This window comes from Nyctereutes procyonoides, unplaced genomic scaffold (assembly GCF_905146905.1).
Source record: "Nyctereutes procyonoides isolate TBG_1078 unplaced genomic scaffold, NYPRO_anot_genome, whole genome shotgun sequence".
NCBI lineage: Eukaryota > Metazoa > Chordata > Mammalia > Carnivora > Canidae > Nyctereutes > Nyctereutes procyonoides.
The window spans coordinates 7,263,623-7,282,803 of record NW_026575036.1 but is presented as its reverse complement, the minus strand read 5'-3'; the positions used below and the strand labels follow the sequence as shown (position 1 = coordinate 7,282,803).

General features: G+C 39.3%; 1 protein-coding gene across 1 annotated transcript in view; it reads left to right on the top strand.

Moving 5' to 3' along the window:
* ST8SIA1 (ST8 alpha-N-acetyl-neuraminide alpha-2,8-sialyltransferase 1) overlaps positions 1-19,181 on the top strand; it is a 146,946-nt gene that overhangs the window by 42,980 nt on the left and 84,785 nt on the right. The window contains exon 2 of the mRNA XM_055318715.1: positions 10,959-11,103. Within this exon, the coding sequence (XP_055174690.1) occupies positions 10,959-11,103 (145 nt within the window). The remainder of the gene's footprint in view (positions 1-10,958; positions 11,104-19,181) is intronic.

The window sequence follows — 19,181 nt, the reverse complement described above, 5'->3', positions numbered from 1 at the left end:
TTTAGAGGAGCAGGTGGCACAGTTAATATTCTGTTAAGAAAATTGAGAATCCCTGGTTCATGTTGTTACATGAACTTCCATCCTGTGGAAATGGGTCACAGCACAAAGCCAAATTTTTTTTTCAGAAAATTTGAATTTCTTCAAATACTGGACCAGTTACAGGAATAACAGAAGTGTGTACCTTAACTCATAAAAGAGACAATTACGGTCTGGAAAAATTTCAGGACAAATGGTGCAGTCCTGCAGGGGGTAGGAAGTAGAGCTGAGGTATGTTCAGGGAGCTTGACTCCTGAACTTCACCCTCTAGAATTTACCACTCCCTTCACTATCTTAATGTTTGTCGATTCAGTTCCCCAACTTAGAAAAATCTGTATAATTTGGAAAACCCATAATGCAGTTTCTATTGCTCTTGCTTCTTCCTTTTCATTTGCTTTGCCTTCCTATAACGTCTGCTTATCTTTCACAGAAATAGTTTCAGACTTAGCTGTTGTTAGAACAAGAAAAGATGTTTCTTTTTTTTAAAAAAGATTTTATTTATTTATTCATGAGAGACACAGAGAGAGAGACTGAGACATAGGCAGAGGGAAAAGCAGGTGCCCTCTGGGGAGCCTGATGTGAGACTTGATCCCAGGACCTTGATCACGACCTGAGCCAAAGGTAGATGCTCAACCACTGAGTCACGCAGGTGTCCTAGAAAAGATGTTTCTGAATAGAGTTCTTATATTTAATACACAACGTCTGGCTCCCTAGTACAGTTGAGGTGCACTGTTGACCATCGTTACATAAAGAAGTCCCTGATGCATTCCATCCTGCTGTGTAAATCTGTACATTGGAGAAACAACCCATTATAAATCAGTGTAATTTGTAATTTGGAGCATTTGCCATTTGGACAAGTTTATTATTTCTTAATATATTATTTAAATATGAATATTATATATTAATTATTATAATTATTAATATTAAAGTTTATTATTTTTTTAAAGATTTAAGATTTTATTTATTTATTTGAGAGAGAGAGAGAGAGCATGAGCATTGGGGACGGGCAGAGGGAGAAGGACAGACTCCTGACTGAGGAGGGAACCTGAGGTGGGGCTCAGTCCCAGTACCCTAAGATGATGACCTGAGCTGAAGGCAGATGCTTAATCGACTGAGCCACCCAGGTGTCCCTATTCGAGCAAGTTTAAAACTCAGTGGAGTATGGGAGTTTATGTCTGGACTGGTGGCTCTGATCTGAACCTTGTTTTGAGAACTCCACGTTCTCTTGGACAACTGCTCAGCTACCATCCTGAGTGGACCCACCTGCCCTTTCCTATGCTCCTACCCAAACCTGCAAAAATAAATTCATTGCATTCCTCCTTTTAGATTTTAGGCCACTGAAAAATACAGTCCAAATTTGGCACATATCCATTTACCTATTTTGCCATAATCTTAATAGACTAAGAGATAAATTATTTTATTTTATTTTTTGTTTTTTTAAAAGATTTTATTTATTTATTTATTCATGAGAGACAGAGAGAGAGAGAGAGAGAGAGAGAGAAAGAAAGAGACAGAGAGAGAGGCAGAGACACAGAGGGACAAGCAGGCTCCATGCAGGGAGGCCGATGTGGGACTCGATCCGGGGACTACAGGATCACACCGTGAGCTGAAAGCAGATGCTTAACTGCTCAGCCACCCAGGTGTCCCGAAATAATTTTATTTATATGATTACATATATAGGAGGACATTTTTTTTTGTCTTTCAAATTCCTACATTTTTCAAAAGGGGAAGAAACTCCAAAAAGAGTATGTATAATGGTTTTCTCATACTTAAGAATGATAGTTAGTGATTAGAAGGGAGTGAAAATTGGAGAGCCAGTGGGTGAAATTGCTCTGGATAAAAAAGAGATGTGATGTGGAGAGAGGACAGCTGGGGGCTGGTGAGAGGAAACAATAGGATTGTGTCTGGGGAGAGACAGGCATCCACTGGAAGATTTATGAAGTTTCTGTGGTATGGTGACCCTGCCCCTCCATTACAACTTCAGCAAAATCCTAATGTCTTTGTTTGATTTTGGAATTGAATTTATTCTGGAGGATCTGTGCTTGATGCCACAAGGAGGTTGGTGGTGCAGGTAAAAACCACATGTACACAACCCTATGTGATCCTCTCCCCCTGACATGCCTGCCCCATGCTCACTGGTTTATTAGAGCTTCACTGGTTTCCTCCATGCTTTTTGAACATAACAGGTAGACTCCTGCCAGAAGGCCTTTGCACTTGCCGTTGGCTCTACCTGAACACCCTTTTCCCAGATATCCTACCGCTTACATGCTTACCTCTCTGGTCTTTACTCACTTGTCCATTTACACAGTCAGGATTTACTTAGCTCCCTGTTGAAAGCTGCGTCCCCTGCCCCAAAGTGACATATTTTATCTTGTTTGTCTGGCTTCTCCATTAGAATTTAAGAGAGCAGGGGCACCTCAGTGGCTCAGTGGTTGAGCATCTGCCTTCAGCTCAGGGAGTGATCCCGGGGTCCTAGGATCAAGTCCTGCAATGCCTCCAAGCCTGCTCCTCCTTCTGCCTGTGTTTTTGCCTCTCTCTCTCTGTGTGTCTCTCATGAATAAATAAGTAGAATCTTTAAGAAGAAAAAAAGAGAATATAAGAGGGCAAGATATTCCCTGTCCCCCTTCCCCAATCTGTCCCTAACACCTAGAATTACACTGGGCACAGAGAAAGTACTCAATAAATATTTGTTGAGTGAATCAAGTAATGATTGCCATCCAAAGGAGCCCAGTTACTTCCTGTTACCAAAATAGCAAATAGGTGATTCTCAAAGGATAATAGAATCTTTCTAGTTATACAGACAAGTAAGCATGAATAGGAAGACTGAAGAAAAGGATTCATTGAAATCCTTCCTGGAAAAAGTTTACGTGTTTTAATTCAAATAATGATATTAAGTACATTACAAAACAGATATGTATTACCCTTGAAATATTTATGTTCCAAAAGTTCCTCCTTTAAGTCTACTCTTCCTATTTTAGAGAAATGCAAATTACACATGGCAGTAATCTACCTTTCTTTGGAACACTTTTCCTTTATTATGCAGTCATTTCAAATGTAAAGAATAAAATGCTGCTAAATAAAAGATTATTTGCTGTCTTAAGTGCTACACAAGAGCTGTTTTTCTGTTTTTGTCGTCCTGGCAAATTATCTAGAAGATTAATCTTTGAAGAGACTTTTTATTGTATCTATAGAAAACAGTATTTTAACCAGTAATCTAATGAAAGTATTTCTCCTCCACACAATTTAAGACAATTTTTCAGAACCATAAGATGAATACAAATCTCTACCCTCTACTGAGTGTGTACTTTGCATCTCTTAGGTCAATGATGTAAGCTACTACAGGGGTCCATACCGTGAACAGAAATTATTGCCTTTGTCCTAGAATGGGGGCTGTCACCATTTGCTTCCTTTTCTGCCACGGGCAGGGCTCTGCTGCTTGTTCAGAGCAACTGCTACAAATTCTTGTTCTATATCCTGGACACTCATCATGGTGACTCCTGACTTTTATTTTTTTATCTTTTTTAAAGATTTTACTTATTCATGAGAGACAGAGAGAGAGAGAGAGGCAGAGACACAGGTAGAGGGAGAAGCAGGCTCCATGCAGGGAACCCGATGTGGGACTCGATCTCGGGACTCCAGGATCATGCCCTGGGCAGAAGGCAGGCGCTAAACCGCTGAGCCACCCAGGGATCCCCAAGTCCTGACTTTTAAACTTGCTTCAAAACTGATAATTTAAGATAAAGATTTATTTAAGTTAACAGGAAAAATAACTATTATGGCTCCAGCCCTGTCTTCCATAATCTTTGTGAAATCTGCCATTTACTTACTTAGAATAAGAAATATCTCAGATTTCTCTGTAGGCCACCAGGTTCTTCACCTAAAGAAAAGCTCTCTTTTATTTGATGCTGTTAAGGCTCTTGTCTTAATAGAGTGAACATATAATTTAAAATCATTCAAATAGGGACATGTTTAGGAATGGAAGGGAGAAAAAAAAAGGAATGGAAGGGAGGTGACTATTAATAATTATACCTGGAAAAAAAGAATTATATTTGTAGAACAATCATAACTTAGGATTGTGTGAGGCAAGCCAAGTATTATGATTCCTAACTATGAGGCAGAGTGAAATGAATACTTGTTGAAACCATGATATGTGCTTAAGTGTGTTCTCTCCACCCCTCTCCCCTCCCTCTCTCCTTCCCTCCCTCTCTCTCTCTCTCTCTGTGTGTGTGTATAAATGTATATTTATATATACATATCTATATTTTTATATATACATATCTATATTTATATATAAAATCTCACTTTCAAAGCCATCCTCCGATGTGGAACTTGGGCACATTTTCAAACATGAATCTGAGGCTCTGTGACACTAACTCAAAGAGTTAGCATATAATAGTCTAACAGGAATTTTAGGAATTCGATTCAGGACAGTTTACAATAAGGACCATTGATTTAGCTGTCTGGAGGAAATGCATTAGATACATTTTTGGTCAAAAGCCAGACATTACAATCAATAATTGACTGAAGTCAGATATCACTAGAATGGAAAGAACTTTTTGAAGACCAGATTAAATCTGAAACCTTATCAAATGTTTTAAAAGTCAAATTTTGAAAGTTTGTATGATGAAGGAAACAGATTTTATCAGCACCATCAATTGGTGGGCTGTTCCTGTGGTCCCTATGCTGTGGTCCCCAAGGGAAACTTACTGCAGTCAGACTAACGTTTAGTGCACAGTGTATGGAACTTGGGATTCACCACTCAGCAAATCTCAGAAATCTTGGACCTGTTATTACTGAGAAATGTTTACCAGTCTACAGCAATTATTTTGACAAGCTTTTGGTTTTTTGGTCTCCATAGACTAAAACCATAAGGAATTGACTTCAGTTTGAATTTTGGTTAGTGAGAACCAAATGTGCATTGAGATTCTCTTGTTTCCCTAACATTCTCTTCTTTTCTTCTTACTTGTTATTTATACATCCAATCAATATTTATTAAGGACCTGTTTAGTGTTATTAGCCATCATTTCAGGAGATGGGGTACAACAGTGACTCGAAGACAAAGTCTCTCTCCTCATGGAGTTTACATTCTGGGACTTGGGGAGACAGATAATAAGCAAAACTTTAAACATACAGCATATAAATAGTGTTAAAGTGCTGTAGAGAAGAGGAAAGCAGGTCAGAGGGACATGAAGAATTCTAATATGACTGGGTTATGATGATTTCCCATGATGTTGGTTTTTGGAGTTTTTCTTTCTCATGGAATTTTTTGGGGGGCAAATTTGACATTTAATTCCTCATGATAAGATACAAAGAGTTTCCAGCTAGGACTTTTTTTCTTGAATAATTCATTGTCTAAATGGGATTAAGTAACTGAAAATTACATATATTTCTTAAAGGTTAGCTTGTTTAATATTTTGAATGCTAGGGCAGCCCCCTAACCATGCTAGGGCAGTGGTTTAACGCCGCCTGCAGCCCATGGCGTGATCCTGGAGACCCGGATCGAGTCCCACTTTGGGCTCCCTGCATGGAGCCTGCTTCTCCCTCTGCCTGTGTCTCTGCCTCTCTCTCTCTCGCTCTGTATCTCTCATGAGTAAATAAAATAAAATCTTAAAAAAATATTTTGAATGCTAGCACATCAACTAATTCTATAAAGATTTGGATTATTATGTAATCTCAACCCTACTATTCTGCTTTACATTATTATTTAAGATTTCATCAGTATTTGTTGGCAGAAAAAAGGCATAATATTTTTCCTAAAGCTATCTTCCAAACATACTCTTCTCTTCACATATACTTTCGCTGACAATTTGTTCTCCTATGTAGTCAATAATTCTTCATAATTCAAAAGTACATAAAATTAATACATTTCATGATAAACTTATCATCAGCATTTTCTTCTTACAAAGATACATTTAAACTCATCTGGCTAATAGAATTTCAATATATAAGGCAGCTAAAGAGATTTTTTCACTCTGGTTACTTCTCTAAACTGCTCATCAGAATTTTATTTTGTTTTTGTTTTTTTTTTTTACTTGAGAAGAGTTGACATACAATGTTACATTATATTAGTTTCAGGTGTACAAGATAGGGATTCAACAACTCTACATGTTATGCTGTGGCTATCACAAGTGTAGCTATCTTCTGTCACCGTACAATGCCATTTATATTCCCTGTGCTGTACATCAGAATTTTGAGTTGCATATTTAGTTACAAACCATAAACTCCAGCAACCCTCCTTGTGTGTGTTGCTTGCATTAATACCCTGTTTAGATATGATGGTGATGTAAATTTTTACATGAGCACTTGTCACACACATATTCAGAGATGCAGAAATGGCGTTGAATTAATGTTTGGCTACTTGACTTCTCAGCCTTCTAGTAGCGGAGTATAAAGCTGAGATAGAACAGCAGATTTTGGCCAAACATGAAACAGCAGTAGAACCTTCTTTCACCCCAGTTTCTCAAGTTTAGTCATTCCTTGGATGGGGCCCAATACAGGACAGTCATTGGAGTGACAGCCTCCCAATTCTCTTCATCTCTGGTGACCAAAGTGTGGAACATGGCATCTGAGAGAGTCTTAGAGCAAGGTTCATTTTGATACAGGGCATTATTACCTGAGTGGGTGGGTTTTCACCCTGATTTACCTGCTTAGTTTCCCCATAACCTTAGTCTTCTTTGTTGATAGACACTAATCAGTGAAGGTGGTTCTCTTAGCTTAGTTGATATGCATGGCTTTCATTAGAAGGGGATGAGAACCTGAGTGAGTTTTTGGCTAGTGGCTCCCAGGCTTCATATTTACCTTCATGATGCAACTATAGCATCATTTGATATGAGTTCCGCTAAAGCTGGAATTGGAATAATAAAAAGCGTTTACATTTTGGCTCCACTACTCAATTTGCACTACTCTGAAACTGAATAATCTGCAAATTTAAACTTGAACATAGAAATAGATTTACTTTTGCTTTTATGACCCTGTGATTTTATTGTCTACTGCAAAACAGAAGCAAATAATACAGCGCATCAGTGCAAAGCATGAGAAGGGGATTGGGGACCCAATTGATTAAAAATGCTAAGAGCTGGTGTGCGTCTTCTCTCTGGGATCACTGGCAGGTTGGATGGAGGCAAAATTCAATATTCAACTGTCAACTGTTTCTTAGATTACAGACAATATTTGTGTTGTGTACTCTGATGAAGGAATGCCTCTTGCTGTCTCATACCTCTGGAGCAGCTTCCCTGCCTCAGATAACTTGCTTCCTTTTTCTTCCTCCCAGGGTGCAATTATCAGAGCAGGAAATCCTTCCTGGAACCTGGAGGGTGACCCCTGGAGGGTCCTCTTTCTGAGCAACCACAGCTGTCTGTGCACATCTGTAGCAGTGCTGGTCACATCCTCCTGCCTTCAGGAGTAGTGACTTGCTTGTTGGTTGCCCACCTCTTGAGCATATTTTCTGAAGACAGGTCTGGGTTTTAATTTAATTTTTAAAAGATATTATATTTATTTATTCATGAGACACACACACACACACACACACACACAGAGAGAGAGAGAGAGAGAGAGAGAGGCAGAGACATAGGCAGAGGGAGAAGCAGGCTCCCTGCAGGGAGTCTGATGCAGAACTTGATCCTTTACCCTGGGATCACCCTGAGCCAAAGGCAGATGCTCAACCACTGAGCCACCCAGGTGTCCCTTAATTTAATTTGTATCCCAAGTACTGAACACAGTGTTAGGTGAGAACTCTGTAAAAATCATAATGACTACTTCTGCTATGACTACTGTTATTACTGCTGGCAGTGCTATTCCTACCACTGTTGTTGCTGTGGCTGCTCCTGCAGCCAGTGTTGCTGGTGAGCTAGTGGCACTCTCTTAGGCCTGGGAAGTGCACATACCTCACACTGTGATCCCTTTTTGGCCACCTTCCAGAGAGGGGCATGGCAAGGGATGATGGGGAGGCATGGCAAGGGATGATGGGGAGGCATTGTGGATGGAGGGAAAGATTTGAGAGTTCATGATAGGAAAACCATTCCCATATTGCAAATGGTGATATGATTCTTACAAATTTGCTATAGCTCTTGGATTTTTAAAAATATTTTGTACACATGTGACACTTTCATTTTCTGTTGAATATTCCTGGGCACCTGGATGGATCAGTCGGTTGGGCATCTGCCTTTGGCTCGGGTCATAATTTCAGGGTCCTGGGATCTAGCCCCATATCGGCCTTCCTGCTCATCGGGAAGTCTGTTTCTCCTTCTCCCTCTGACCCTCCTCCCCACTTGTGCTCTCTCAGTCTGTCTCTGAGATAAATAAATAAAACCTTAAAACAAAATAGTTTTCCCACTAAAGATATGATTGCTCCGACCATGGTGATGCTGTAGGAGATGTAAATTTGAGTCCATCTAAGACACATTTCGTTAATAATTAAGCAAATATTTATTAACCTAATGAACTTGAACAAGTCTCTTGGCCTGAGCTTCAGTTTCATTAGAAGTTTATGATAATGTAACTCGTCTTAGTTTTTTTGAGGATGAAAAGAGGAAACCAATGTGAAAGGGATAAGCTGTCAGACTCTAGACAAAATGAGGTGTTATTATTATATGGCTGTGGCCAAATTTTCCTCTGAATTTCCAGTAGTATTTTGTACTGAATGGCAAGTTTAGCTTGGTTTGGAGGTGAGAGCTATGGTCTAGTTGGAAGTACTAGACATGAGATTAAAAAAAACTCAAAAACCGAAAACTGGGAGCAAAGCCATTCCCTGCCACTTCACTAGTTATGTGACCCATGATAAGTTCCTGAAAAAAGAATCTTAAAGCTATTTAGCTCCAAGGTCATTCACTGTGAGGATGAAGTGGAAAAATATCTATAAAGGCACCAGGTACATTGCAAGTGCTTGGCTGTTGTTCACAAAGCATTCCTTCCAGGCAGAGAAAGGTAAAGGTGAGTCAGAAGGGTTCTGAATGGGCAACATACAGTGGTAAAAGTGTAACTCAGACTGTTGTGAGCTGAGTAAGTCTTGTAATGACCATAATTCCATTTCCTCTGATATGAACAATAATAGTTTCCTTAATTATCTCTTAGGGTTATTGTAAAAATTAAAGTGGTAAAATATCACTAGATCTGTAATAGGGGCTCAAAAATTTAGTTTAGTCATGCCTATGATAATTCTCCTTATTTTCAAAGATAAGTCTTGAGCCATGTCTAATTATATGTTGACGGGATATGGTGTCCATCGTTACTCTTTTGACAAAATGTAGGCAAGTCACCATGCAACTTGATTGTCTCCATTTCAGGCCATCTTTTGGGTGATGAAACATTGATAAGAATTAATGAAGACGGAGGAGGAGAGGAAAGAGGCACAGCTGGTGAGAAATGGAATGATGATGTCAGAGCAAGAAGTGACACAAATTCTAGTAACTTACTGTTATTTTTTTAAGTGAGCTCCATGCAGGGCTTTTGAACTCATGATCTTGGGATCAAGACCTGAGCTGAGATCAAGAGTCAGATGCTAATCAACTGAACCATCCGGGTGCCCCACAAATTCTAGCAACTTTGATAAGATGAAGGCTTTCTTCCTGCCCCCCCCCCGCCCCCCCGTCCTTTCTGTGGAAACTCTTATAAAGAGGAAGCCAACCAAAGAGCACTGGAAATAGCAACATGTGGTGTGGAGAGTCCCAGAGGCCCCCCAGGCCTCCTCAGCCTGGGACATTGACTCAGCGTGTTCATTTCTACAGTGAAGTTGGGGCTGTGTAATAATGACATGTATTGAAATTGTACTGTGTGTGCCCCCTGGACATTTTCGGTGAATTCTCAAAAACAATCTCTGAGGCTGGTTGTGGACCTGGGATGTTCCCCAGTTCTGGAGTTAGTAGGTGGCAGAGCCAGGATTTGAACCCAAGTACTCCACCTTACCTTCCTCTTTCAGCTCTAAGCTTCTGTACTGTGGTAGCCAAAGATGTCTGAGCAAGCCGGTCTGTGTGGAGGCACCACTCAGAAGTGGTTTATGTTAGCAGTTTGTTTTATTGGTCCTTCTAAAGGTAGAGCTGGGGAATAAGATCTTTTCCTCATGACAGGGCAGGGAGTAAACAGAGTTGGTTTCTGACAGGTTTTTAAATAGAGAAGAATGTAAATATTGGGTTATAGAATAGTAACAGGGCTTCTTCCATTGGAGGGGCAAGCAGCCTGCGAACTGGCCTGGAAGAGTGAGGCAATAAGGAGCCCTGGTGTTTCTGATGCTAAAGGAGTGGGGATCCTTTCTCAAGGGTCAATGTACTGAACTGTGCCCAGCCAGTACTGCTAAGAGGTCAGACCAAACGAGAGCCAAAAAGGCCCATGGGATTTACCAGTTAGAAGGCAGATGGCTTTGCCAGTGTTTGAAATCACATCACTCATCTCATTCTGTTTCTATTTGAAAGGATTTTCCCCAGGCGTTGTTCTTTAATTTTGTCCCCAGTTTTGGGGAGTGTGCCTTCTTTTGGGCGACTCTGTGCATCCCCTACTTCATACAGCTCATGTAAAGTGCCTTGTCACTGAACCTAGCCCCCTGACTGTTAAATCGCCAAAAGATACAGTTCTGCTGCAGCTGCATAGCTCAGCTGTCTCTGAAAGACCCTCCAGATCTTTTCTGGACCTGGATATTGAAGTCCATCAACAAATCTGCAGTTATAATCATCATTTTTGCCATCAGACATATTTTAGCTGCATCTGAGAGCTAATGTATTTTTTCTTAAACTTTTTTTTATTATGAAATATTCCAGTCATGCATTTTGATGGCTGGAAGAGTGAATTAACAGTAGTCTAATCACCCTGGAGACACAGATGCTTTTGTGAGCTGGCACTGAGGTAAGGCTGCACATCTCGGTGGGAATGACAAGTGAATGAGTCTGCCACTCACTTAACCTGCTGTTCTTTTCTCTCTCTATTTTCTCTCCTAGGAAACAGATGGAAGACTGCTGTGACCCCGCCCATCTATTTGCTATGACTAAATTGAATTCCCCCATGGGGAAGAGCATGTGGTATGATGGGGAGTTTTTATACTCATTCACCATTGACAATTCAACTTATTCTCTCTTCCCCCAGGTTAGTATAGTTTGTTGTTGCCTTTCAATATACTTTCTTATATGTCTTAATACCATAGGGAAAAGATAATTGAGTTTGCCTAACTAATCAGAACTCTTTTTTTTTCATCTCCTTTCTTCTTTTCTTCATTATAAATGTTTTTTTGTGGTAGCTTTCTCCATTTTTGGTGAAGAAATCACATAACATTTCCATGCAAGGGCAGAATTAGGCTGCTGTTACAGAGTAATTGTTTTCCTAGTTCTTCTGATTTGAGTCATAAAAGACTAAAGGAAGCAAGCAGAGAAGGAAGCAAGGCCAGGAATTGTGGAATTCTAGTGTTTCAAGGTTGGCTGTGGAATGATCTTGCCTATTTGCAACACTGGAATGTTTTCTTAGAACTGGTCTTGCTCTCGAGGACTGGGGACCATATGGTCCAAAGTTTGCTTCTTAGAGCTGTTGGATCTTAACCTTGTGGTTAGACACTGTTCTGAAGTGGAGGAGTAGAGGATATGGAGTGAAAGAATTCCACCACTTTTGAAGTGGTCTAAATCAAGCCTTATTTACTTTTTTCTTCTTGGTTTCCTGAGCATTGAAATCAAATGTTTAACTAAAATATATGCAGCAAAAAGGAAAAATAGAGAAATTGTTATTTCTAAGGAGCCCTAGTTGGAAAGAGGTTGGTTCTTACGTGAAATTACCTTAGGGAGAAGTTGAGGAATGAAGCTTGGCCTCTCCAAGTCTTCTAGACACTTTTGGCTTGGCCAGATGATTATGCAGAAAGAGAATTCACAGTTAGAGTTGGAAAATAGAGCTGAACCTTTCATGTATCTATATTAATAGCAATGAGTCTTCAAAGGAGAGATCCTATAAAGCAGAGGCACAGGCTTTACCAGATCCAAAGACACCCTCTAATAGCCCATCTTTGCTAGTTCATCTGTAGATGTTTTAGTTGAACTTAATGTCCTTAGTGTGTAATGATAAGTTAAAAAATTTTTTTTTTAATTTTTAAAGTAGGAAAATAGAAGGTTGAATTCATGGCCATCATCCATGTGTTTTCCTCTCTTCTTCATTTGCTCTTGAGAAGCTTCTCAGTGTCAACAGGAATGACTAGAGTAATAAAATGTGAGATTGAATTTCTTCCTATTTCTTACGAACTAAATGCCTTGCTAAGTCACCTAAGTCTTCTGAAACTCAGCTTTTTCATCCATACAGTGGAGAGAATAGTACCTGTCCTCCCACCTCACAGAGTTGTGGTCAGGATCAATGTAGATAATGCATGCCCATGTACTCTGAAACCACAAAGCATCATGTAAATGTCCTGGTTCATATATTGCATCTCTGGGTTGAGGAATGAAGGATATAATTGCATTAGTCAGGGTTTAAGGTAGAGAGCAGAAATCTTTCTAGGTATTTTTAGCAGAAAAATATTTCTCATGGGAAATTAGGTACTTAAAAAAGCATTAGAAGAATGGAGAAGTGAGAGTCAAGAGGTGGCTCCTGGAATTACTCAGTTCAAGAATTTACTGCCATACTGTGGTAAAGAGATTAGAAAGCCCCGGCTGCGATTGCCATTAACATGGTCACCATTGTCTGCAACAGAAACAGGGCCAGGAAGATGGGTTCTAATTCATCTTCTCCTTCCACATTTCCCTCAAGCGCATCCAATGGGTAAGGTTAATATGCATCTGGAACATTAGTTGCAGAGAAGTTCAAGAGAGGCAATTTTTAAAACAATCAAGCTTTAGCAGGAAGCTAGAAAAAAGATGGAATAGAGGGTGAACAAGCCAATCCACAGTATCCTTTATGTACAAAACCTGATATCAAGTTGCTATGAAGTGAAGAAGAGATAAGGAAGCAATCTTCTTTAAAGCTCATCAAATAGAAAAACTTTAAAAGAAATTCAAAATAGTCTTTTTATACACGAGGGCTTTCAGTCATCCCAACTGACTTCTAACTTTGTGCTAGCAAATAGATTTGAAGAAAAGAGATGATTAAGGAAGTGCAAACTAGCCTCCCATCTTATCTGTCTGTTGCAGCAGTAAGATAGCAGGAAACATTTCCTTTTTAAAGTGTGTGCACGTGAATTCTGTGCTGCTTTGTGCTGGTTGCAAGACCAAGGAACCATCGTTGAATAATAAGGCAAATGCCTTTTCTTAGGAAGCAGAAGTCATTACATCATTGTGTGTGTGCACAGTCATGACAAAGGACTAAGTCAATTCAGCAAATAGATTTTTTTTAAAGTGATGCATGTATTTTTCTACTGAGATTCTGAAATGACTAATTTATAGAAATCCTGGAAAATCAGTTTGCAACAATAAAAAAGATGGTATATATCACCTTGCCTTCTTCACTCCATTATTATGCCTTAGTGAAATATTCCTACTTTGGTATCAGGAAGCTGAGTTACCAGTTAATTCATCTGCTTCATTCTTATTCCTGTGGGAAGAAAGTTGTGTGTGTTAGGCAGAAATGCAGCTGAGCAGGCTAGGCTCAATGTTGTTGGTTGAATGAAGCATCCCTTCTTTCCCTGAATTTCAGCAAAGTGATGCCAAATCACTTACTCTCTAACTCAGATGTGTAATTCCACATCACTTTTTAAATTATATACTTTAATATATTAATTTAAATTTTACTACACTTTTCCCCTAAATGCTCAATATGTTAGCTATCATCATTATTGTTACTCCATTGCCTTCCTTTAGCCACTGTTTTTTTTTTTTTCTTGCTTCTGTGGTTGTTGCCGAGATACAATACAAGATCTTCTGTGTATTGTGCAGTTAGCAGGTCCTGAATCAAGGCTAGAGGGTCCAAGGTGGATGCTAATAGAGAGCCAGTGTGCTTTGAGATGCCACATAAAATCTCCTTAATTACAATTTTTCCTTCCTTCCTTTCAATTAGTTGTTTCTTATTTGGAACTCCCCAACTTCCTATAGTGTTATTATCAAATTTTTTCAATTCTACTTCATATACAGTTATCTGTATAACTACATATCTACATATTACAGTTTTCTGAAAGTCCTTATCTGCTGATCTCAATACCATCTTGTAAGCTTTTGAGGAACAAGAGTATTTTTTCAGTATCGAGCCTGGTGCCAATTTCCCACTTGAGAGAGATATTCCTTTCCAGCTGCTCATGTTTGCATAGGCCTCCTTGTCTTTGTCCTGCCTGGGATGCCCTTGCTTGAACAATTGGAGACTAAGCAGGACATTTTGATGCAGCTACTTCCAAATGGCTCAATAAATATATTTTGGTGAAGTATTGGTTGAATATTATTAGGCTTAAAGGGCTGAATTTTAACTCTTACATAGATTTTTCTAGAATATACAGTATGTATGTGTATGCGTGCGTGCGTGTGTGTGTGGGGGTGTGTGTGTGTTTGGAGGGGACATTGTGATGGTGTTTCCACTTTGAGAGTACTCCCATCCCCTGGGACCCCACTTCCTTCCTGCTTTGCCAAAGACTGTCCCTTTTAAGCATGCATGGTCCCATCTGTATAGATATTACCTAAATAAATACTATTTTGACCTAAAATGTATTCATGCCCAGAAAGAGCATAAATTTCCTTGGAAATGAGTGAGGGAGCAGCAGGAATGTTAGAAACCACAACTGTGCAGTTATAATCTGAAAAATATTTCCTTTTGGTGTAATAAAAACACGGTCAGCTCACCATTCTTTTATAGTGTGCTGAATAGTCATGTGATATAAATCATAAACCAGACTAGCCATTTTTTTCTCAGAATATCCACCCAAAGCCATTTGCAAAGAATCACAAAGCATCATTAATGCACCCCAGACACACTCATTCCCAGCTCCTCTGGTTGCTATAAGCTCTCTGACGCGTTCCACTTGGCCTGGACCCGTATTGCCCTTGGCCTGTGGGAAGCCCAGCAGGACATTCTGAAGTAGTTTTGTTTAAATGGCTGTATTAAAATGAAAATACACACTTTTTTTTTCCTTCACAGTCATCTGCTTAATAGAATCATCTGAGCCCCTGGATATCCCTGAGTCTCACAGCAATTTTTTTCCTGCTAATGAAATTTGGATTATATTATATAATCTACAGCATTTGGTAACTTGTTTTTTACTTATCAATATTGTTGTGATCAGTTTTCTAAACACCTTTATGTGTTTATTTAGGGGGCTGATGTTTGGTGGGCATAGATCTTTATCATGTGGTAAAGGCTTATGTGGTCAGGCTTAGTTTGCCTCCTTTATAACAGAAACTTGACACAGAGGCTTAATGGAGTAGATGCTTATTTATCTCCAAAAATAAAGTATTAGCAGGTGGGTAGTTGAGGGTCAGATGATGGCTATATTGTGCCATCAAACTCCCAGGCTCCTACCTTGATGTTTGAATAGCCTTAGTTGATGGCCAAAGGACCTTCTAGTTTTGGTCCAGGATCCCAGTAGGAGGAAGGAGGAAAGAGAAGAGGAAATATAGACATATTCTGCTGAGGTGTCAGTGATCAGGATTAAATCACATGGCCAGGTCTAGCTGCAAGAGAAGCTGGTAATTTCAGTATTTCAGCTGTAGAAAATGCACTGCGTGTGTTAGCCTATCTTATCTGCCTCAGATTCTTCTCATATTATCTCATGCTATGGTTACAGCAACTCCATATGGACATTCTTGTCTTCATGGATGAAATAGACTGAGAATGGTTAATAAACTTACTCAAGGTTCCAGAGCTGGCAGGGGAGGGGCTGGGATCTATATCCTGGACTGTCTGATTTCAAAGCTTCCATTGTTTATTGTCTTGCTTGTTTTTTATTTTTTTAAAAAGACATTGGTTCTAGTGGATTAATTGTTCATTCTTATCACTCAGTCACCTTGAAACCATTTAAAGGTATTTCACTTCCATTTTATGAATATTCTTAGAAGAAATGGAGAAATTTCTCTTGCAGATATATTTTTTTTCTTTTGCAGATATTTAGGAGAAAAATAATAAAGTGTAGATATGCAGGCTCTAAGATCCTGTACAGTACTGTAGCTTCCCTTTGAAACTAGTTTTCAGTATGGCCCTTAGTTTCCCTTTGACTTTGAGTTCCCTAGTCGTTCATAATGAAAGGAGAAATAAGACTAGTTACATTATTTTGGTTTCTGTTAAGTGGGTTCCTGGACCCAATTCCAACATGTGTATGTGGAGGCTTCCCCACATTATCAAGCAATTCCGAGACACCAGCTGAGTGTCTCCCAACTCAACTCAATTCTGACACTATTACCCAGTGATAGCATCACGTTCCATAGACAAAGTCTCAGTCCCAAAAGATCACCCTCTGCTTTAGAACCCAATTGATAAGTCTAAGTTGTTACCTGTGCTTTTGACCACATGGCTAGAGATCGGAAATCTACATGACCTCTTCTTGAGTTTGGTTAATTTACTAGAATAGCTCATAGAAGTCAGAAAATCCATTTACTCACTATATTACTGATTTAATGAAAAGGATATTACAGGGTAGGAATCAACTGCCAGATGAAGACAGGTGATGTCCCAGACAAAAGAGCTTCCATTATTGTGACTCTTGAAGCCCTGCATGGTGGCAGGTGGAAGTGTTCTAGTTCATCAACCTGAAAGCTCTCTGAACCCCATCCTTTTGGGTTTTTATGGAGGCTTCATTATATAGGCATGATGAAATGATTGACCATTGGTGATTCATCCAATCTTTAGCCACTTCCCCTCCCCAGAAATCAGGATATGGGACTGAAAGCTCCTGTCCTCTATTCATGGTTGGTTCTCTGGCAACCAGCCCTCACCCTTAGGTGCTTTCCAAAAGTCACCTCATTAACATAAGCCTAGTTGTAGTGGAAAAGGGTTGCTTATGAATAACAAGGCATCCATTTCATCTTTATAGTTCTGAAGGGATTGCAGGAACTGATGGCAAGAGGCAAATATTATGATAATAAGTGCTACAGATGCTCTTTCCACCAGGAGATTTCAAGGGTTTTGGGAGCTCTGAGCCAGGAACTGTGGATGAAGACTTAATATCTATATATATAAAATGTTTTTTGGTCATCAGAAAGATGAAATATATGTATTTTTTATAAATCACCACATTGCATCTATAAGAGAGAAATCCAGGTTCTTAAAGGGAAACAAGTTATTCTTTGCCCATTGCTTCTTTATTATAGGAACCTAGAACATGATCCCACTACTATTAAATAATTTAGGTCATGGCTGAGTGCCAACATTAAATATCTAGGTAGGGAATGAAATTTAAAGATCTGGGTTCTAGACATGTCCTCAAATGATGACATTCATGATTTCAGACAAGTCATGTACCTGTTGTCAGTCTGAATTTTAATCAATTCAGGACTAACAATACCTGGTCTTCGTATTTCAGTGTTATTAGAAACACAGTTAAAATGAGATTATGGATGTAAAGTGCTTTGTAATGAAGGTGCTAAACAAACATGTAATAATGTTACTGTTATTATCTGTTAAAGCTTTTATGGTATGCAAGCATTTCTTTGGCATTTTGATAATACTAGAAACCAATGGGGGAAAAACACTACTAGAAAAGGAGTCAAGTTAATTTTCCAGTCCATTGAGTAGTAAGAAGAGATAAATCTGTTGAGTTGGGGGTTTAGGGAAATATAAAGTAGTAATGGAGAATGTTATAGACTCTACCAGTTGTACGTTTGTATCATTATAGTTGGATAACAATTATGATAAGCTGAAAGTGCAGTATAAGTTATTAATTTTCAGTGAATTGAGATCATGTATCTAAACATAGATTCATATCCAGTATTCTTCAAATTGCTATGTAACTGAGGAGGTGAAGAGAGTGGATCATCACAGGATTTCTTTTTTTTTTAAAGGATTTTATTTATTTATTCACGAGAGACATAGAGAGAGAGAGAGAGGCAGAGACATGCAGAGGGCGAAGCAGGCTCCATGCGGGAGCCTGATGCGAGACTCGATCCCGGGACTCCAGGATCATGCCCTGGGCCAAAGGCAGGCACTAAACCGCTGAGCCACCCAGGAATCCCCCGTCACAGGACTTCTAAATATCTATTACCTTTGTAAGAAAGGAAAACAAATTGTTCAAAGTGCGGTAGTACATGAAGTTGCCCCACAGTGTAGCTGAAAGTAAACTCTAATTTTCCTTGTTTTGCGAATGTAGGAATAATTACAAATTAAGGCCTTTCTTTAGTGAACATTCACAGATTGTCTATGGTTGGGAACAAAATGAAAATTAAAGGTGAGGAATGGTCTATTGTTCCAAGGTACAGACCTTTCTAAAATATTTGACAGTGTGCAAAATTTAGTACAAAGATTGATTATGGCTCAGGCTTCTAGCTTCCTGGGAACAATTGAAAAGGATGCATGACACCAATTACCACTGAGTCAGATCTCATTCAGTAGGTCTGATGGGAGCGATAACTTTTTTCAGGAGGTGTTAACGTTCCTTATAACATTTTCTTCTTACAATTGGTGACATGACAGAGTTTTACTGTAGAAAAAGCTTGTATATCCTTCCCCCACTGCAATTGGTTTTTTTCATCTTGATCCTTCTTATAGGCAAAGGTCCAGCTTTAGAAGGGAATTTCCACACTGTTTTGATTTAGTTTTGAGTATTTGTATGCCAGTAGGCCTCTGTTTCATTTCTGCTATTGATTTATTTGTGCTTCTTAATTATATTAGACATCTGTTAAATACATGAAATATATTTGATTAACTTCTAGAGAGGTATTATGTCAACCCTGACTTTCTCTGTCTTAAACTAATTTGGTCAGGGAATGAAAAGATACCAGTGAGCACAGAGAACATTTTCTTCATGTTTGTGCTTGTTCAAATCGGTTCATCTCTCTTCTGCTAATCGGCCTGTGATTTTCACGGGGGAGATGGCACAATATGCTTATCATCCCTCATGGCCTGACTAGTGGTATCTTGTGATCTGCCGGGTTCTGAACTTCTGGGTTGACTTGCCCAACAGGATGGGGGAATTGGTAGGGTGGGAATAGCAACAGACTTCAAATTTCCACCCCCGAGGCTGGAGGTTTTAGTAACTGGCAGCTTCCAAGAGGTCACGGCCAGAAGAAGGCAGGACCCAACCTTCTAGAGGGTTGGGAACGGATCATTTAGTTAAGGCAGCCACT